The 20897-nt window shown below is 40.0% G+C and overlaps 2 protein-coding genes across 8 annotated transcripts in view; one reads left to right on the forward strand and one right to left on the reverse strand.

Annotated features, from left to right (window-relative positions):
• Window positions 1–4899, forward strand: part of CLGN (calmegin) — a 31176-nt gene extending 26277 nt beyond the window's left edge. For 3 of the 4 annotated variants that reach the window (XM_087736697.1, XM_087736699.1, XM_087736700.1), the window contains 2 exons: window positions 1963–2072; window positions 3790–4899. In XM_087736697.1, the coding sequence (XP_087592823.1) occupies window positions 1963–2072; window positions 3790–3870 (191 nt within the window). In that variant the 3' untranslated portion in view covers window positions 3871–4899. The remainder of the gene's footprint in view (window positions 1–1962; window positions 2073–3789) is intronic. The other variant, XM_087736698.1, reaches the window with a different exon arrangement.
• A 1877-nt stretch (window positions 4900–6776) lies between these two features.
• On the reverse strand, window positions 6777–18869 carry SCOC (short coiled-coil protein). 4 transcript variants are annotated; one of them, XM_009468750.2, is made up of 4 exons: window positions 18715–18869; window positions 9929–10000; window positions 9742–9825; window positions 6777–9164 (listed from the first exon to the last, which is right to left on the reverse strand). In XM_009468750.2, the coding sequence occupies exons 1-4, from the start codon at window positions 18812–18814 to the stop codon at window positions 9022–9024; spliced, it is 399 nt and encodes a 132-aa protein (XP_009467025.1). In that variant the 5' UTR covers window positions 18815–18869; the 3' UTR covers window positions 6777–9021. The 4 variants fall into 4 exon arrangements, with proteins under 4 accessions (XP_009467025.1, XP_009467024.1, XP_087593680.1 ...); XM_009468749.2 differs by having other exon boundaries at window positions 9929–10003; window positions 18715–18842; XM_087737554.1 differs by lacking the exon at window positions 18715–18869 and adding an exon at window positions 10656–10766.
• Window positions 18870–20897: the final 2028 nt, after the last annotated feature.

The raw sequence follows: 20897 nt of genomic DNA on the forward strand, positions 1-20897 counted from the left end.
CTGTTTAAATTAATATTAGACTAAATTAAAATAAATAATTTTAAATAGTATAGTTGTCCAGTTCTGGCTTTTACTAATTCTGATGTCTGAAGTTTTTTGGTTTATTTTATTTTTTTTTACTCTATTGAAATTAGTACTTATGGGAGGTGCTGGATTTGCATCATTTAAAGTTTCTAATCTCTTCATTAGAATATGAGCAAAGGCTTTGAATTTTTGCCAAGCTCTTCTGGTAAGGGCTTGTTTTTAGAACAAAAATCTTTGTCTACATCTATCTTAAACTATGATCTCCATTTTTTTTGTCATATTTCTTCTTTTCGTAACAGTAGCAGAGACATGTTATTGTAGACATGTGTCAGGTATATTTACAGATGGGAAAACTAATTTCTTAGAGCTTCACTAATTGTTATGAGCTATTTGGCTCAATTTATAGCTATACTGTAGGCAACGTTTTTTGGTACTCCTACAGAAGTCTCAAATATTTTAATAAATTAGGGTTTTCTAGATTTTAGTCACCAAGAATTAGGGGAGTCGCATCTTTTATGTGACTACCATCTGAATTTATATGGTTACTCTTGTTTCAGTTTTACTGAACTGAAACAGTAAGAATTGGGGGGTGGGTGTTGGCTTTTTGGTTTTGTTTTTTTAACACTGAAGTAGTGCTTATGAGATATAGGCATGGCCTGACAAGGATAGAATTGAGCACTGCTTTATCAGTCTTTTTAACTGAGCCACTGGTGGACTGTTAAGTTGTAAAATGTCATCTTATATCCTTTCTGTCATATTTAGATGTGATTTCTTGTTTACTCTTGATAGAAAGTACTGCAAAAGGTACTCAATTTCTAGAAATTCTCACTTCAAGACCTCAGTTTGAAGAAAAGGAAGAGACTTGCCAAACACCAGTAACTTTTCTTTGAATCATGCTGTGGTTGCTGAGGTTTAGTTCTTATAATGGGCATAGATACCTAAAATGCAGGCACAGGCGTGCCAGCTTGTAAATACTGAAGCCCAAAGCGGAAATCAAAACAGTTAGGTGCCTGGCCTCCTTCACAAAATACGCAGGATATAAAGAGGTGGTTACCCTAGAAGGGCAGCCATGTAGGTTGTGCCTAGAATTTGCAATATTTTGGTGCATGCACTGCTCTTTAATGCAGTGACGTGGCCTCAGTAAGAAAGGAGAAACTGCCTCTGTGTTGCTTAGCCTATAGTTTGTCCAGGGGATCCTGGAGAGTAAAAAGATACTTTGGTTTTTTTACTTACCCCCCCCCAGTCCCTGTCAGTTCAAAGGTCTAACTGACACCAGGTCTCATAGAAAGCTTACTGCTTTTTGTGACTAGTTTCATCCTAGTAGTGCAAGCTGGACATACTTCAAGTGAGCTGAGGGGAGTACAGTGCTTTCCTGACTAGTTTCTGCACTGAATAATGCAGACGGGGGTAAGCACAGAGCTGCCTACCCCTCACCCAAAACAGCATGCCGAAAGAATTCCCTGCTGAAAAGGGGAGTTCCCTTAGGATGTAGGCATCCCCCATGGTGGATGACTGATAACTGCAGTATTTGCTTTGCTGTCTAAGTTAGAATTTAGTCAGATTGTGGATGCCTGAGTTGTCCTATTTTGGATTCCGGTCTCAAAACTGTTTAATACAATACTTGTATTTAAGGACTTCCCTAAAGGAAGCCAACTTAAAGTCGTCATTTTAGTCGGTCACTTACAAGTCTGAAGAGAGTATGTGCTATTGTGAAAAGAGGCTATGCTGAAGCTGTTAAAATTGGTTATTAAATCTGACCGTGATCAATTCCTACTAATTCATGAGAAGTCTACTCTCACAGAGATGTTTTAATGGGTTATTGTAAACAAGCAGTTCATTCTAAAACTGAAATTGGCTGCTTTTCCTTACTAGTGTGTCTGGATACAGTGCTTTTTTAATATAGTTCTGTTTCCAAAGTAAAATTAACTTCTTCCGCAGAAGAGGGTCAAGGTGGTGAAGATATTGATGATGAAGAAGAAGAAAATGAAGTTGCAGATGGAAGTCAAGAAGAAGGTGATAAGTCAAATAAATCTGGCTCAGAAGATGAGGTAAGTTTGGGTTTTTTCCTCTATTTTCTCCTTGCCCTTGTCCAACATCGCAGTTCTAACTAAGCCCAGTTACCTACAACAAGAGTTTTCTTCTTTTGAGCCATAAAATCAATCATGAGGTGGGGACGTGTTTTTATTTGACACCTCAAATGCTCTGTACAGGTTTGTGAAACATGTCTGTTCCTGTGTAATTTTGGCTAGGAAGTGGTATTTATTGTAAAATACAGGTATAGTACAGAAGTGATCATGCGGGTCTCAACATGAAACGTTTTTACAGGAGTATAGTTTTTAACAGGTTATTAAATGAATTGCAAGTCTTGAAAATTTGTATGCTGCAGTGGATGTCAATCTCTTTTTATCATGCTACTTAACTGATGGAACATGTGCTTCTAACCAAATAGCCTTTCAGTGAGACCTAGAAAAACCTTAAGCTTTCAGTAATCTTTTTTTTTTTTAATTCCAAAATAAGGTTTTAAGCAAAATGACCATACTAGTTTTGAATTCAGCACCTGCAGTTTCATTTTTCTTGTGCAGATTAATCCAGTCACCAGATAATGTATAAAATGGTTTTCAGAAAATAACATTGTAGAACAGAATTTGTGTGTGCTTTTCTTTCTTATCAACTACTCGTTATCCTTTCATTTAGAAACTGGTATGTCTGAAATGCTTTAGCTCCACCCACAGTATTTCTGTTGATCATCTTGTGCTTGTTACTCCCTAAATGAGTCCCTTCCCAGATTAGGGGAGTTGTTCAATGTAATGTTAACTCCTTTTCATACAAAACTCCTCTAGGAAATGGTACCTTGCATGAGGTTGCATTGTTTTAGCACTGAAATTCTTCATTAATTACCCCTTATTCAGGACTCCCTCTTGTTCCCGTTAGAAGATTTTTTTTTTTTTTTTTCCTTGTACATTTACCTAGGAATACAGTATCTGACGAACCCCATTAAGATGCATGTGACTGTGTGAAAGTAATAACAAGATCTGAATGGGTGTGTGCCATTACGCAGTATCACGATGAGGTTACGGCTTGCTCTTCTCTGGGTATTTTCGGGGTGTACAAGTTTCTGTCGTTAGCTAGTGACCTACTTGTGAGATGTCGTGCGCACCATGTCCTCACTCGGGTTGTGCCACATTCTGTAAGCCGTTCCTTCTGAATGAGGGGCTTGCCGTTAGGTGATGCAGGAAAATGAGGAAGCAACGTGTTGTCCGAGAAGGGAGTTCATGTTGGAAGGGCTTTTCATGCACCTCTGTAAGCTAATTGCTTTTAAACCGAGAAGAACACATCTGATTTAAGAACAGTTTGTTCTGTTTGTAGCTTTCCAAAAGCCGCAGTTAGAATGTTTTAAATGCTTCTTGCTTAAGAAGTGGAAATTAAAATTAGCATAAGATGCACCTTAAGGAAGTTGCTAAATTTAGAAAGTCACCGCTTTTAAACCAATGAGTAAATGGGCAAAACCAAATTTCTGACATCAGTTTAGATGTAGTATTCCCTTCCTTCTGAACAGAGAAAGGAAAAGTCTTCTACCCATTTTACTTATTGTTAGGTTAGTATTGTGGAGGAAAAAAATGTCCTATCACTTCAGTGTTGCATTTAGTGACAATATGATTGGGGGGGTCGGGAGGAGGAATAAAGTAATGTGCCAGTTTCAATAATTAAATTAAAATTGGTTTAAAATTTTAATGCTGGTTTTATTTTGGTTTGTTTTTTTTTCAGATGAAAGAAGCTGATGAAAGCACAGGTTCTAGAGACGGTCCACTGAAATCAGTGCGTAAAAGAAGAGTACGAAAGGACTGAGTTACTTCTAGCTAGTATTTGTAGGTCTAGATAATAGTAACTTTTGGTATGCCTCTTCAGTGGGCCTGACAGCATGCAAGTTCCTGAGATCTGAAGGAAAAGGGGGGACTCATTGGTACTTAACCTCTGATTTTAATTCTCTAACCTCTTTTAACCTTCCCCAACTTCCTTGATTCCCTTTTTTAAGGAGAAATACTATGCGTGAAGAGTTAGCTGATGCTTCGAATTAAAAAAAAAAAAGTGAAATTACAAGTTGGCCAACTGATTTTAAGGTGAAGATTCTTAAGATTTGAAGATTTCTAGAAATTAGTATTAGTTGGAGATAAACTTACTCTAAATATTTTTTAAAAACATGAATAAATGGTAACATTTTTGCAGCTCTAGCACAAAATCAGCTGTTCACACTTTTCAGCTAAAAGAGGATGGTGGTATAGATGTAGCATCTATAGCAGTTCACATTGCTATGAGAAAAGGTGTTTTGTTCTGTGCAGAGCTAAACGCAATAATTGCTTTTGTATGATGATTTAGTGCTAGCAACAATTTTTATTGTAAATTATTTATTTTAGTTGACCTTGTTACATGGGTGGTCACCTGTTCACTTTCGACATTGGTTACAGTAATTTATTTTTAAAAGATATTTTAAAATAGAATACTCGTAGAACAAGTGGTAATTGATGTGACTTGTTTTACTTTTGAATGCAGATATCGCATCTGCAGAAGTGATATACAGATGATTTTTTCAAACTTTTATAGTTCTCATGTTCCAAGCCAGAGTGGTATAACCTCTGTTTATAGAATACTTGCTAAGTGTACATTGCCTCTTTAAAAATATTTAATAATTCTTGCTTAACATGAAATTTATTAATATAGATAAGAATTTTTGATGGATTAAGTTTTTTACAGATGTGAGTAACTGGGCATTCTCATAATATAGTTTAAATAAACTGCGTATTGTAAAAGAAACTTTGTTTTGTTAACGTTCAGCTGTATATTAAAACAAACAATAAAACTGCAGTCAGTAGAAACCTCTTGCTGCTTGGCAGCTGCCTATAATATTAGTAGGACGTAAAATGCTAGCAAAAGCAGTCATACGTTAAGAACAAGTAGAAATACATTAATGCATAAGGAACCTAACGGATTTCCTTGTGCCTAGCAAGAAGCTAGTTCACGTAAAGAAATGTTTTCACAGCAAATCGAGGCAGCAAAGATTTCGTGGAAGTCTCTCACAAATGAATGCTTAATTAACCCTAATGAAGAAGCCAAGTGTCTTCAAGTGCTTATGTTGAAGTGTTCAAAAGTTAATTACATTGGACTCTATTTTATGTGAACTACATGAAAAGGCCTCTTTTTTTGTTTGGTTTTGGGGGTTTTTGGGTTTTGTTTCTGTTTTTGTTTGTTTTTTTTTTAAAGTTAAATGCAAGTTTCCTCCTCTTTATTTAGGGTCTACATGCAAAAGGTAAGAAGTGGAGACTCCCGATTCCTCTTCCTGCCTGTGACTTTTCAGCAGTAGATAAAAGTTGTTACCAATGCAGTATCCTGCTAGTAACAGCTACTGTGAGCTGTCAGGGAGCATTTCAGCGCTACTTTTGAATGAACCTTGTCTGAGCCTGGTAAAAGTCCTTTGGGATTGTTACAGCCTTTGGGTTTGGTTTTTGTTTGGTTGGTGGTTTGGTTTTTTTTTTTTTGAGTGTTTGTTTGGTGTGGTATAGTTACTCCAGGGATTGGTCACCCCACGGGGGATGCCAGTCTTCCCTTAGGGTTTTGAACTTCAGGTTCCCATAAAGTCTTGGTTAATGCCCCATCAACATCTTTGCTTGTGCTTCAGTAAATGAGGAGCCATTTGTTACGGATAAAACGGTCTTGTGAGGCTGTGGCTTAAGGGTGCTCTTTGCAAGAATACTGACTCTGTAAGGCTTATCTCGTTTTAATACTGACTTAATGACTTCGATTACCTGGAACCTGGAGATAGAAGACATCCTTCTGCACATCAGCCTACTTGGATCTAGTCTTATGCGAGTGGTTAGGGGAGAAATATCAGAGCTTTGGGGATTTGAGGCTCTAGATGTGGAAAGCCAGGCAAAAGGGGAACCCCTTTCCATTGACACTTGTAACACTGAGATTTCACCCGCAGTTCCTGGGTGTAGTCCGTTTGTATCCGAACAGGTATTTCAGGAGAAATACTTGATCTCGCTATCATGGCTGCTTGAAAGTGCTTTGAAATTAAGAAACTAATGATAATCCAGTTCCAGGATGCCTCGCTACTGAAACTGTCAGTCATGGTTGGAACTCCATGAGTATTGAACCTCCGCAGCCTGCGCTCCCACGGGCTACGTCGTAGCTTAGTAAAAGTGGTCTCACTGAGGACGCCAAAGCCCAGACCGAGAATTTTCTATATTCAGGGAAGGCTAAGTAGGACTGAGGCCTTTTTATTTAATTACAACTGAAGCTACTCCTCAGTTAGCTTCCACCTTCGTGAAGGTATGATGAAGTAATAATTCTGGTTTCTGTCTAATGTAGAGCTCGTTACATGTGTAGGAAAAGATAAAATCTCTTCTATTAACTTGGCTTAAAGTTCTCCTGCGTGGAGAGGTGCAAGTTTTAGCTTTGACAACACCGGATGCAGTCTACCAATCCTTTTCTTCTTTACTTTAGCCAGAACAGAAAAGTATACAGAAATGTAAGACTCAGTGGGTGAAAATACCACGTGAGTCAGGAACTGCGAGCTTGCTGAAAATAGATTAATTAACCCAGGTTTAATCTTAATACTTGCTAATTATATCTAGTATTTTAGGCGCTTCAGCTATGTAGACACAATTAAGATGACAGCAAACCCTACTATTTTTCCACCTTTTGACTACAGATAGTTATGAGAAGTTTTAGGGTTTACAAATGTTAAACCAAACTAATCGAGACAAATCAAAAGTTTTTATTTAGTGTAAAGTCAGAAATACATCATCTTTAAAACGTTCATAAGTTAAATGAAGGCCACGGTAGTGGGATGTAAAATGCCATATAGATGAAATGACTACTATATACACACCGATGGATAAAATATCACTATCCAATCTTACAATACAAAACCGTGATTTTAAGATTACTTGATCTCGGGGGAAATTGCTGAAGTCTAACAAGCGCATGCTCTGTTACCACTTGATCTGCTACAGTGCAGATGGAGATGTGCAGTGACATGGCTTTAAAGCTAGGATAACTGTAATGCAATGCAATCTTTACAAGTCAAGTGCTTGGTGTGATTGTTCTTTTTTTTTAATGCTCAAACCGTGGACTAACCATGTGATCTACTCTACCTGCTAGCAATTCTTGGATGAATTTAGAGTTCCAGATAGGCAGTAAAGTGAAAGAGTAGTCCATAGAAGATTAAAAATAATTTTGGGTGTTTACAGGACCCCATGACACAAATGGTATCAGCCATTTCTGCCTTGGTGGGTAAAACTTGTTTCATCATCAGGTTTCTTGACTCAGACTTGTAAGCAGCCCTTGAGACCGAAGTGTTAAGTGTTTTGTTTGCAATGACTTGACTTCACTGACACTCCAGTGAGCGCTGTACAGCTGTCTTAAATGGGGAGAAATGGGAGACCTCTCCTCTGGGAGGGGGGGAACCTCACCATGTCAGCTTACACTTGAGAGACAGCAGTGCTTAGCTGCTGAGAAACCTGGGGTCTGAGAGGGATTTATTCCACCATTACACCCACTCATTCAGTTCCTGCAGCTTTATTTTACAGAATTCATCACAACAAGGTTGAAAGATCCTTGAGCTAGCGGTTTAATTTTGTTAAAAGGAAAAGTACAATGGCTTCATTACTGAAGGGACAGACCTCAGTTCTAGGTAACACCCATAAATAAGTCTGCAATGCTGCTGTATGGCAAGATGAGAAAGATGCAACTGAGTACTGCTAGAACTTGCATCGTCTGTGTTTCAGCTTCTGCTCTCCCTTAATACTGACTATGCCAGACATGCCGCCTCTATGGGAAGTGCTCAGACCCATAATCTGGGCCGAGCTCCTTTACAAAACCTGCTAACAAACAGCCAAGCCAGTAAAAACCAGGGCACCCTGACACCAGGCATTACTCAGAGCAGCACGGGTTTGAGAGGCAAAAGCCACCTTTGTTCCACTGCAGTCTTCTGCCTTAGATGTTTTTGTGGAGTGCCTCAAGAGGTACTTCACAAGCTCAGGCTCTGGGGCGGGAAAACAGTGGCTCTAAGGCCTGAAGCAAAGACAAGTTTGGCACTTTGGGAGGAAGGTGAAAGGTAGCAAGGAAAGACTTGTTCCCAGTTCCTCACTGCAGATTGTTCACAACGAGCATGAGGAACACTTGACCGTCTGTTTCTGTAGAGCTTATTACTCAGGTTCTTATTTAACTGTTCATCACACAACTGAAAAAATTCAGGAAGATCATACGTCATGATACCGTGCCTGATCATTCTTTGAGGAAACAGGATGGTGAAAATGGTTTGAAATGTACACCTTACGAACTACAAACACTCTGATACTGCACCAATTTGGTATTTCCCTAATGTAAGTTGCTTATCCTTGTTCCTCTTCCCTTACCCTTCTCCTTCCCAAAAAATCTTAAGTGTTTTTCTGTACACAAGCCCTGCAAATAATGTCATACCGTTATTACTTCATAGAAATTCTTAACTGGTTTATAGGTTTTTGTTTAAAGTTGCTTTGCAGAGCTATGGACAGTACTATACAGTAATGAAATATATCTGAGGTGAAAAAGGTGATGCAATTAGACTTTGAATATTTTTATCAATGAGGTTTCAACACAATATTATAACTGTATTATTTTGCTAGTCAAGAACACTATCCTAAGACCTCAGAGCGCCAACAGGCTTTTGTTTAACCTGACAAACTGAATCCAGTTTTTAACAAGATATGCTCATTTTTCAAACAAATACTAAAGTTTAGTAAGTTTCTACACTACATTTGCACATTGCTTAATCTTAACAATACACAAACTTATGTCTCCTGTTCATGATAATGTTCTTAATTCTGTTTATCACCAAAGTTTATAATCTTCAGGTATCCAGTAAAGCCACAAACTAAGGTATTTTAGCTCATGTAGCCTATGCCAATTAAAACAAAAAAAGACAGCAGCAATACAATGACATCATCTGTGAGTCAACCCTTACTTCCTTTTGCTTTTTGTGTCAGTTGTTTGGAAAACACTAGACGCTGACATCAGATTTTCTATATACTGTCCAAGAACTTGGTTTTCTGATTTCAGTTTCAAGTTTTCTTCCTTAACAGCATCTACTCGTGCCGAGAGATCTGTGAAGGTGATATTATAAGAAAAATATTAGACGCTCTTGCATACAACAATGAATATGTTCTATGTGCCTACATCAAACTATTCACGCTTTTAATGTGGGAAACATTGCCATAAGGTATTACCTTATAAAACACTGTGCTACTCACAAGTTTTATCTAAAGCCCATTTTTCCTATATTATTTTGCAGTACAGTATTTTGACAAACTTGTTACACAAACTTACTGTTTGTATCTTTATTCTTTTCTTGAGTTTTTGAATTAAGCTATTGCAAACTGAACTATTTGGAAACAAAAGTTGAGCGATGAGCAGACTCAAAGATGTATGTCAACTAATGAGCCTGGGAAAGTTAACCGTATCGCCCCTTCTGCTTGATGTGTATTATGGGAGTCAAGCAAACATTATGTTGGATAAAAAGGGAAAAGAAAAAAGTAGGTCTGAGGCCTTGCTTATGTACCTTCAACTGCATAAGAGCCATACTTCTGGACACTCTGACTAAGGTAGGGCAGACCAGTAAGGTTCTCCTCTTTTGCTTGTTACTGTGTGCTTGCAAAGAATCTGATGTGTCAAACTGCTAACCTTCAAGTGTGTGCTGCAGTTCCAAAACTTGATTAATAAGCCGTGTTTTCTCTTCTAGTTCCACCTGATTCTCGGCCTCAACAGCTGCAATAAATCATATGAGTTTTAATGCAACCTGTGTAACAGCTGGAAATTATATTAAGTAGAAAAAATAACAATGAAGAGCAAGAATATTAAGAACTTATACCATCCATGTCGGTGTTCATCATTGTAGAATGGGCTCTTTCCACTTTTGAAGAGACTATTCCTGAGAGATGCTCTGCTTAAAGATAAAAAAAAAAACAAAACAACCAACAATACTGAGGCAACCGTTAATGTAACTGTCTTTATATTTGGATTTTAGATGCGTTTTTCTAATTGGTGTTGGAAAGCCAGCACTTAAGCCTACAGCAGAACAACATTTTTTTAGTGTTCTTTATTTTTCCTAGAGCCTTATGTGGTATGTAAATATGATTCTTGAAGTAACCACGCTACGTTTACAAAACCAACTGCTCTAGATTACCCTCTAATGCATAAAATAACGGTTATGTGTTTCAGTGAGGCAACTGCCGCCCTCTCGGCACCGATCTTTCTGGAAGTGGCTGTTAAAGGGACTGGGAAGCAGACGGGGCCCCCTTCATTGTCCGCCCCTTTCGCTGTTACCACGGGCAGCCCCGTCGCGGCCCTCAGGCCTGCAGGACGTCTTTGCTCCGGGCCCCTCGCAGCTGCTCCGCCTCCAACCGGGACGGTTAACGGCAGCGTTCGGGCGCCGGACCCGCTGCCGGCAAGCACCGGCCGGGGTTTGGGGGTGGGGGGACGGCAGCGCTGCAGAGGGCTTCCGCGCTGGACCCCCCAGGAGCCCCCGCGGCCTACAGCCTCCTCCCCACAGCCGCCACGGCCCGGCCGCCCCGCCGCGCCCCGCCTCGGCTCCTCACCTGCCGCCGCCGCCGCCTCCCTGCGGGCTGCGCCCCGCGCCCCGGCCCGGCCGCAGCTGTGCCCCTGCCTCCCCGCTGCGCCTGCGCCGCCTCCCCTGCGCGCGCACCCGCCTGCGCCCGCTCTAGCCAATGGGCGCGGCGGGGCGGGGCGGCGGGGCGGGGCCTCGGCCCCCTCGCTGAGAGGCGGGAAGAACCCCGCCGGTCGTCCCCCCCTGACAGGGGCGCGGCTGGAAGAGCCCCCCCTCACACACACACACAACGGCCGGGCCTCGCACCTCCCGCACCCCCGCCCAGGGCCCGTGCAGGCCGGGAGGGGCCGAGGGGGTGCGGAGCAAGGGAGCCCTCTCGCGTCCGGGAGAGCTCGTCACGCCTCCGCCTCCCTCACGGGTTTTTTTAATCCTACGCGGTCCTTTCCCGTTAAATCCCACTGAATTGCAGATAAAATAACAGAAATAACTAGTAGGTACGCCATTACATTAATATCAAGGTTTTTCTGATAAATTCGTTTTGTGCAGATGCCTAGAGCGGTGGCTCCCAACCAGCAGGTGGTCGCTCCCTGTTGCGTTCAGGAGAAATTAAGGGAAGGCAGGTGTTCTCCAGCGTGTAACTCCCTCAGGTTTAGGTAGGCTGGCAAAGCCTGAGGAAGGCTGGAGAAAACCGAGTGTCTGTGTGGTTGCAGTTAACTCTCAGGAGCTCTTGGAGAGGAGGCCCCCAGCCAGAGGCCAGCAGGGTTTACCTGCTCCAGTTCAGCGCCGTGTAAACCCGGCCAAACTGCTTCTAGTCTGGCAGATCGATAAGCCGCCTGCACAGCAGTGTCCAGGTTAAGAAACCTGGGATTTAGCTCCTTGCTTCTGGGTCTTAAAGCATTAGAGATCACGTCACACAGAAACCGAAGTAACTTTGCATAGTTGCTCTCATCTACTAGCTCAGTAGCTCCAAACCAACACTCCTGTTTCTGTCATCTTTCCCTAGTTCCCTGGAGGGAATAACCGTTGCAGAACGTGCTGCAGAGGGTGCTCCCTTTGGACCTCAGAGGACAGTCTGTGAGGTAAAGGCAACGTGCAGGACCTGAGCTCATTTTAGTGGCTTCGCTGAAGTAACTGTACTGCATAACCTGTAGTATCTTTATAGGTACTATGTAGCTTGAACCATATGTTGCAGTGAAATAGATCTATATCGTATCCATATGTCTGCTGGAATATATCCAGTTATAAATAAATAATTTGATGCTGTGAAGATAAAGGCATTTGGGAAGTCTGCCCTCTACTGCATTTTTTTAATACACTTCAGAAAGTACATATTTCTAATATCTACATCTTCTGGGTGCCTCCACAATTTTATTAACATTGTGTTAATAATTTTTTAACCTCACAATCAGATAAATTCAGGTTTGACTGAATGCTGTTCATGTTATGAAAACATATTTTAATTAGAATCCTGCAGTCTGTTTGAACTGGAAAATGAGTCTATCATTTTGAGTTTCATTAGCTGGTTTACTTAAAAATATAGCACTTTCTCTACAAAAGGCATTTTTAACCCCTGCAAGCAGTCCTCTTAGGTGGTGGCTGGGCTTTAGGAGCTTGTTAGTAACTCTCCTTGATTGCTGTTTTTTTAAATGACAGGTGCTTCTCACCCTGTTATGACCTTGCTTGCTGCACTTGCTCTGTGGCAAGCCTGGCAATCAACAGGTTCTCATAATTCTTTCTAGCAAGACACTCTCCAGCACTTGGATTAAGGGGGAAAAAATATGGCCAGAGTCTGCAGGTGGATTCAGATGGATGGAGAGCTTGCTGACCTGGTGAAGAACTTGCTGTGTTTAATACTGTAAGAGGGGGGAAAAAATGATTGAGGGCTAATCTTGGGGAAATAAATCTCTGCTGCAGAAATTCCACTTTGCTTGCTGCATTACATTTGCAGTTTATCGCCTAAACTGTCCCAAAATGAGCAAAGTGGGAAAATCCTTGACATTAAATTATGGGACAGAATGGAAGCTAGATATATTGGCTCTTATGGTGTTGTAGCCAAAACAGAGTAGTAATTCCAAGAGTTGCTGGTTTACCTACTGTTTCCATTTTGGTTCGTAGGCTGTTGAGGGTTTGTTCTGCTTTGCATGGTTGTGGTTTCTGACTGTAGTATTTTCTTTTGATTCTTAACTCTGATGTTTGAGCTTGAGCACCAGGCTGAAACTCCTTTTCAGAAGTTAACCTGTGTGAGAGGTTTTTTGGTTTCCCTTTAGGGAAAATTGTCTTTATCTGAGCCTCCACTGTTAGCATTGCAGAGGGGCCGTCAGCAGAGAACAGATGACGTCTTTAGTCTGCATAGTGCTGTGTGTTACTAGGTTAATGTTAAACAGTTGCACAGATTCCTCAGGTTTGTACTGCAGTATATGAATCCCTTTACCCTAGTATCTGAGATTGTGCAGCTGGCTCGTGCTCCTGGGACCCGACATTCAGAAACTGTTTCTGTGTGACCCGGCTATGTCCTAGCTCCTTATCATGGCAAGGTCCACGCATGTTACGTTTTTTCTTTCCCTGTCCTTCACCCCCTGTTTCCAAGGGAAGTATACCTAAGTCCTGAGCCAACAGGGAGCAACCCTGCTGTGCACAGCCCTGGTCTGCACAGCCCGGGGACCAAGACTGTTGGATTGATGCTGCTGGGTGCAAATTCCACAGAGAGAACGCCTAGCTCATCTTTCTTTCCCTTCCTAACCCTCCCTCGGTTTTCCAGCGCAAAGAAGTCAACCCGTCTTCTTCAGGATTCTAAATATCTGATGCCTTACTGGATTTAAACAAACAAACAAACAAAAAACCCAAACCCAACACACCACAGAAAAAAAGCCCACAGCCCAAAGCATTTTTTATGAGAAATCAACCAAAACAACAAAAGCTCAGCATATCACATGACTTACCCATTTGTTTTTCAAATATCTTACCTCACCTGTTTTGCATTGGGTAATATATCATTAATGAAATTTGTTGTGCACTTTAAATTTGAAGCTGTAGGGATTCAGAGTATATCCCAAACAATAAGATTCCTTTTATAATGCAGAACGTGTTCCAGGCACACCTATGCATGTGTGCAGAGCAACCAAATAGTGCCTCGCATTTTAGGGGTGTGCTTGTTGTTCCCTTTTCACTGGAGGAGGCCAATTCAAGCCCTTGTATAACAATTATTGCTTTTATCAGCCTGTAGTATTTTGTTAACTCTTGTGTTAGAAAGTGTCGTTTCTTTGTTCTTTAAGTTGTTAGCATGGCAAGTGTTGTCTGGGGCCTGTTCTAGGAGAACCTGAAACAATCCTTCTAAAGACTGGCTTATGTTTGACAGGGATCTGGCAGCATTTGCTTCTCTGGTTTCCCCACTCACTGGGAGGGGCAAAATTAATAGGGTAAATACTAATTATATGTAAGTGTGAGCAAATTGGTCAACTTTGCTATGTGGCTGCTTACTTGGAGTCTTTGGAATATGCAGCACAAGGCTGAGAAACTGGGCACAACCCATGTTCACAGAGCTTTTTTTTTAGTCTTGTTTACAAACTTACTGCTCTCTACTTTAGAGAACATACACCTTATCAAGAAAATTAAATAATATTCACAAATGCTGGAAATTAATTGTTTTCTCCTGTGGAGCAGCATAACAGCATACTAATATCCACTCTGCAGTTTAAAAGAAGAAATAAGAGGATTCTCTTTGTTACTGGAAATACTTGAACACTGCCCTAAGTCATGTTCCACTGTTTGGTTTATTAAACTGTTTTTACACTACACACTAGATCACTCACTTCAGGTAAGTGGATTTTCTGACTGAAGAGTTATAAAGAGAGGTCATCGTTTTTAGCAATGTGTCAGAGCTCCTGAAGTCAAAGCTGACTTGGATGTAACTAAGAACAGGTGCTAATCCCTTTCTTTCTTACTAATTAATTTTATATTTTCTAAGGCATTTGGTTAAAGCAGAGGAGGCATTCATAATGTTGTCATCTATATTAAATTTATAGGAACAACAAGTTTCACTTTACAAATGCAATTATCTATATCTAAGTTCCAATTAAGCTTTCCTAAAACTAACTGATGTTGCTGGCAAAAGGAATTAATTTATTCAGTTTCACTGAAAGAGCATTTTTTGCTTAAAATAGCAACAATTTCCCCAGGATATGAGGCATCATTAATAGTTAACCTGAATGCATATATAAGTGCAGTTACAAAACTGCAGGAGAGAATTTTATTGCTGTGGACTCAGATTCTCAGTCATTGCTGCTAATGACAAACACTTTCAGATGTTTTATTTCTAAAACTCTGGTGTACATCCTGTTTTTGCCATGGTACACAGTGCAAACCAACAAGCCTTTTACTTCCTTTTTGGCAACGTTACAGGCGCCCGCGTAAGCTGACTGATGACAGAGGCTTTACTGTTCACCACTAGAATAGAAATGTATTCTCCTTTTCATTAACAGAAGAAGGTATTGTACATATTTCTGAGATGAGTTTGCTATTTGAACTCTACTGTTTTCTCCTTTAACTAATTGTTGCCACAAAGAAAAAGGCGAAAAGGAATACAAATAGCTTAATTCTTTTTCCGTACTTTTTTCCTTACTGTGTCCTTACTTATTGTCTGTGGTTTCGTAGTGCCTTAGGTCATGAATGAGAATGGGACCCCATCAGATTACATACCCTGTGAGCATACAGTTGGGAAAAAAAATCCAGTCTCTTTAGGAAGTCTACAGAAAGCAAGCCTTGGAAAGTTGTATTTTCTCTTTAACCCTGAAGAGGCCTGCCTTCTAACGTAACTGCATCCTATCTTTTTTGGAAGATTGTGCGTGAGTGCAAATGTTCTCATTTCTACTCTGACTCCACAAAAATGCAGTTTTTAAATAGACTGAGCAACTGAGCTCTTTGCAGCTTTAGGCTGTGAGTACCAGCACATGTGACGTAATGATGGCCTGTTAACAGTTCGATCCTCCTTGTAATCATCAGCTGTAGGTTTGTGGAAGGACATTGAGCGAGGTTCCGTAAAGCTTTACTGGTAACTTAACGAGATGAAAAACTGTTTGCCTTTCTGTAAGTTAGGCCTAAACATTTAGGGGTTTGTATCTGCTTTTTAAAAGGAAGCTTTTACATGAGAAAAGCAGTCCCTAATGTTGGGTTTCTGTAAAGCGCATTTGAGAAGAGTGAGAGAATTTCTAGTTTTCTTTGCAATGAAGAAAGAGCGCCTTGATTTACTTATACAGCATCGATCAAAAGAACAATAAAGTAATTTTTGCAGCTGTTGGGCATTATCTCACTGTTTTGTTTTATTTTTGGTTTGATTTCCTCTGTGCTTTTGTTTGAGTAGTCATTTTTTGAGGGAACTTTATCTAGTGCTATGAGTTTCTAAATGAAAAGGTATTTCTTTCATTAAAGGTGAAAATATTGTCACAAATGCTGTTAATGAACGCTTTCCTTGATTTCATGCACTTTTGATATTGCTGTTAACTTATCAAGAAGTTTCTATCTTGCTACCATTTTGTGTTCATTGTGGAAGTGTTTTTTTTTTTTTAATACCTGTATACTTAACAAATAGAGAAACGCTGCTGTTTTGAAAGAGCAATGACTATTAAATATTCATGCATTGCACTCAGTTAATCAGGCTCAGTAACCCCTGTTGCGTTGCCACAATGGCTTTTCACTGTACTAAAGAAACTTTGATATGAAGACTGTATTCTGATCATGCTTCAGATTGTACATACAGAGCATGTTGTTCTACTTGTCTGTTTAGTATCTTTTCCAGTACATTTTAAGAAATGGGGGGAAAGCCTTATGCAATTACAAACGTACTAGAGTTCATTAAAACCACCGCACCTTTGTGATCCTATTTAAAATTTAATTATGGAACACTTCCTTCTAAAACATCAGGTCACCCTCAGGCAAAGTCCACTTATGATCTACATATTGCAAGTCTAGTTTCCTTATTCCTTGCTTGAACTTGCTGTTGTCCATCCTAAGGAATCTTTTTCTCTCTCACTGTGTAAAACATTTCCTCTATCCTTCCTGCTCTTCTGGAATTGATGTTCTTCTCCTGCCTTACAGTTACAGCTAAAAGGCCCATTCTGTTTGTTAGCTTCTGTGCTCCAGAGTTACTGGAATTAGGCTTAACTTCAACTGTTTCCTACAATGTATATGATAGTCTCTTCCTATTATAGGTTAGGAATTGTCTTATACCTTTCTCTCTAACCTCCAGGCGTTGCTCTCTGGCAGAAGAAATGGACCAGGGTTATCATGTTCACCGTGAATCTTACTGTATTCTCCCTCTATGCCTTCATGCTAAAAGCTTGCCTGAAAATGTTACTTACTTTCAGTTACTCTGAATTTATCTCTCTGTTTTTGAGTGACTGTCCCCACCTCTTCACTACTAGGGGAAAAGCTCTGATATTGGTAGCAGATCTTGAATAAAGAAGCCCTGTTTATGGTCCTCTTTGTGTTGCAAACATGCGCTTTCTCTGACCTTGGGTGTGTTACTGCAGTCAGGAGTCTAGCAAATTTGAAGGGCTCAGTTTCTGAGCTGCAGTAGAGTCTTACTTGCACTGTTGCTGAGCACTACTTTTGTATCAGTGACATCTGTCAGGGCTTGGCAATGGTGAGTACACTTTGGTATCTAGTGTCAGTGCTTGAATGAGAGAGTTTTTAACTTTGTGCCTCTTTTCTCATGTGTATTAACATTTTGCAAGCTGCAAGGGTGCTGAGGTTAGAGCAGTAGAGGAGTCTAGTGGGTGTTTGCCTTCTAAAGAAAGCAACTTGACATCTTCCAAAAGACTAAGCAAGCGGTATGGCAAAAACACCCATCCGGTATTGTGGAGTCATCCCTAACTCAGCTACTTCGGGATGCCTTGCAAAGACCAGACAATCTTGCCACTCTATGCTCCCCCTCATCTGTTCTTGCCATGTTATCAGCTGTGTAGCAAGTCATGAAACAGTGTCATAGGATATCTTTTCCGTACAGTTCTATACCTTGCTACAGGGAAAGAGTGAGAGTCACTGTCAGGAGAACCCTTCACTACTGCACAACTTGGACCAAGGTCTGCCAATTTATCGTATTGTAAATAGTTCGGGTCAACCACATCTTGATGTCATTAGGCTATATGCTGTATATACAAAGTGCATTCAAACATCCAGTTCGGCACCACCACAATAATATGAAATTGCTAGAAAATTGTGTTCTGAAAATAAGATCAACTTCGTGTTTTTTTTTTTTTTTATATGGGAGGTAAAGATAGCATGTACAATAACATTCTTTACTCTAAAAAAAAGGGGGTGGGGTGGGGTGGAATAGGACTTGTATTATTCATTAATAAGCAATCCAGATTCCTAGCTAGTGTAAATTAGTACAGCTCTCTGGCAGCCATGCTGACATGATCAAGTTGATACTCTGGCCACACCTTTCTAAATAATTTATTATCAATTCATATTAACTCACTTCATTTTTTTCCAGTATGTAGAACTGTCCTACTTCCCATTCCAAATAATTTTTATTCCATAAGCTAGAAGGGGGGGGGGGGGGAGGGGGAGGGTTGGGGGGAGAAAGGAGGAGGCAGTCTTTGCTTTTGTAGTTTCTTTTAAAACAATTAAATGCTTAATAGTGGGGATTTAAATGGATCAGTTTATTTCCATTAGCAATTAATTTGCATCACTTCTTGTGAGCTCTCACTAGAGTATGTCAAAGAGATTATTGTTGCATATTCAGAGGAAAGGCTAGCATTATCTGTATTTTCTTTGCTAGTAGTAACTACTGAATTTACATTTCTGTAACTTTTTCTTTCTAAACAGTGAAAGGCTGTATGTTCTCAGATGAGGAATGTATATTACCATGTGCTATTATGTGAAAACTGTGGTAGCCTCCATACCCCCAAAATCTCAATTCTTAACTAATCATAAACCTTATTCAACTACACAACTAGAAAAGTTTACTTGAGGGCATTTGCTAAAAATATGTTGTACCTGGTAATTAGGATCTACAGGTTTCTGTGCTCACCCAGTACAATTATTCAGCCTATGGATTTGTATTGTATCAGTAGATTGCTGTATTTTCTTACCTGAATCATCTGCCAAAGAAATGTTGGTGAAAGTGCCATCCTCCTCATCCAAAGGTAACTCCATTTTGCTTCCTTTTTTCAAAGTTTTGGAGACGTGCATTAAGCATGGCAGTTGTCAGCCATTTTTCAGTGTGCACGTGACTTCTCTGGTTAAATCTTTAATGAGTCCAACGCACAGGTGTTATCGCATACTGGTGGCAACCAGACACGTCTTACTCTGTGTGGTATCTCATCTGAACCTTGAGCTCTTTCCGGAAATTGTTAAGCTAGAAGGTTTCTGAGTTGTAACTGCTTTGTCAGATACGTGCTGAGCAAACACTGTTATTGCAGGCTCTTTCTGTGAAAGAACTGTGTATTCACCCTAGTTGGGTTTTTTTATTGTTGTTGTTCTTGATTTTCTCTAGGGCTGTGTATGGTTTTTTGTTGGAGGGTTTTTTTGATAGAGAAAAGAGGGAACGTAACTTAAAGCGTTCAAAAAAATGTTACTTATAGTCCAAGCAAATGCAATGGACAGATTTGGGAGCGGTAAATTTAAAATGTAATCTTCAAAACTTAGGAATGTGAGTAATTTTACTTATGTGAACAGTTGCATCGAAACCAATCAGGTAATGTGAACAAGCAAAGTTATATACGTGAGCGTGTGATGTTCTGTGATAGTAGACGGGAGGAAGGAAGAGAAATCAAGTTCAAAGAAAACCCCACTTTAGTCTTCTCGTATTGCTTCTTAAAGAAAATTGGACATATGTTTGAACATATAAACTAGAAATTCACCTCAAACTACTTACCTCTTTAGAAACAGCTTTCTTTTGTACTCCTGGAATAGAATGCTTTCTTGCAATTAATTTAAAAGTATAAATGGCCCTGGTCTTGATTAAAGACAGTATAGCCAATAGTGAAACCACTTCATTTTCAGGGGGTTGCATGTTCAGAATCTACTCTTCTTTAAATTTTTTAATTTGTATTCAGAAAAAGGCTGTAAGTTTAGGATGTTGACAAATAATTTTTTCTTACTTGTAATTAGGAACCTCTCTGAAGTCTCACTAAAAATTGAATCTTAGTTTTGTGAAGCACTGTCCAACTATAGAATGAGATAGTTATCAGAATGTACAGTTTGCCTTTCACACTTTTAGACATAATCTTGATTTGGACTCCTGAGACAGCTTCTATGTAGAAAGGTAAACGCACAGAACTTTGCAGGACAAAGGGCCTAAGACACTAAGCATTGGAATTGGTGCAGCTTACAGAAATGATATATGTAATGCTGCTATTTAGTTTTCTTCTGAGCCTTTAACTGCTTAGTTTTATTTAAGCTTTTCTGTTGGTGTCAGTGAAGTTACTGGTAGCTGCCTTCAGAGATTACTGAAAACCAAGCACATCTTGCATTTTCAGAAGTGTGTTGAGTTACTCATTTTTGCTTTATGTTGATCAGAACCAGTTCAAAATTCACCTTCTTGGTCTTGAGTACTCTGTGTAGAGAGACCTATTCATTTCATTCCAAATCCTTGAGTATCACAAGGGGGATCTGGATCAGTTGGGTTTTTTTCTTCTTTCAGTGATGCATCAGCATGCTTCAAAGCTCTCATGATGATGATAATAAAGGTAGGAAACATTTTGATCCGTTGTCTTTATGATGTCTTTTATTGTTCTCAGACATGTTATGTACAGTAGAAGCGTTGCAACAACTCAGTTTGGAAGGGCAGATCCTAAAAACATAAGCAATTATATAGTCCGTTACCTCTGGATTTTGTAAAATGACACACCTGTGGAACTAAGGGTTGTGTCTTGTCTGAACTGTGTAGCCCTCACCAAGGTTTAATTACCTTTTCTTGCCTGTGTCAATATTGTTCTATTATATTGGCCATACGGGCTCCCTCTGGTAGATACAATTTCCATGTAAATTATTAGCTGGTTTTAGACAGACTTTCAGAGTAGCCTAGTGAATATGGATGTTGTGCAGTTGTTATTCATGTCTAGATCAAAGCCATTAGTAAAAGTGATGCAGAGTCAAAGCTGCATTTTAATATGAGCCAGTAAGAAAGACTCCTCAGGGTGAAGGAGAATATGATTCACGGAGGAGTTTGGCTGCCTCCTGTGAGATGTACTGATCCCCGCAAGTTAGGGGGTCAGGCGCTTGCCTCTGTGCCAAGCGCATTCCGCTCCATGTGGCACCAAAGAGCAGGTTA

The sequence above is a fragment of the Nipponia nippon genome, unplaced genomic scaffold (assembly GCF_047370975.1).
Source record: "Nipponia nippon isolate SJK-2023a ecotype South Korea unplaced genomic scaffold, ASM4737097v1 scaffold_6, whole genome shotgun sequence".
Lineage (NCBI taxonomy): Eukaryota > Metazoa > Chordata > Aves > Pelecaniformes > Threskiornithidae > Nipponia > Nipponia nippon.

What these genes read in the sequence shown, in the direction of transcription:
- SCOC (XM_009468749.2), bottom strand. Translation starts at nt 18,814, where the DNA reads ATGCACGTCTCCAAAACTTTGAAAAAAGGAAGCAAAATGGAGTTACCT. An exon ending in TTCTTTGGCAGATGATTCAG is followed by an intron (nt 10,004 to 18,714) that starts GTAAGAAAATAC and finishes TTTATCTTTAAG; the next exon opens with CAGAGCATCTCTCAGGAATA. An exon ending in ACTGCAGCACACACTTGAAG is followed by an intron (nt 9,165 to 9,741) that starts GTTAGCAGTTTG and finishes TCACCTTCACAG; the next exon opens with ATCTCTCGGCACGAGTAGAT.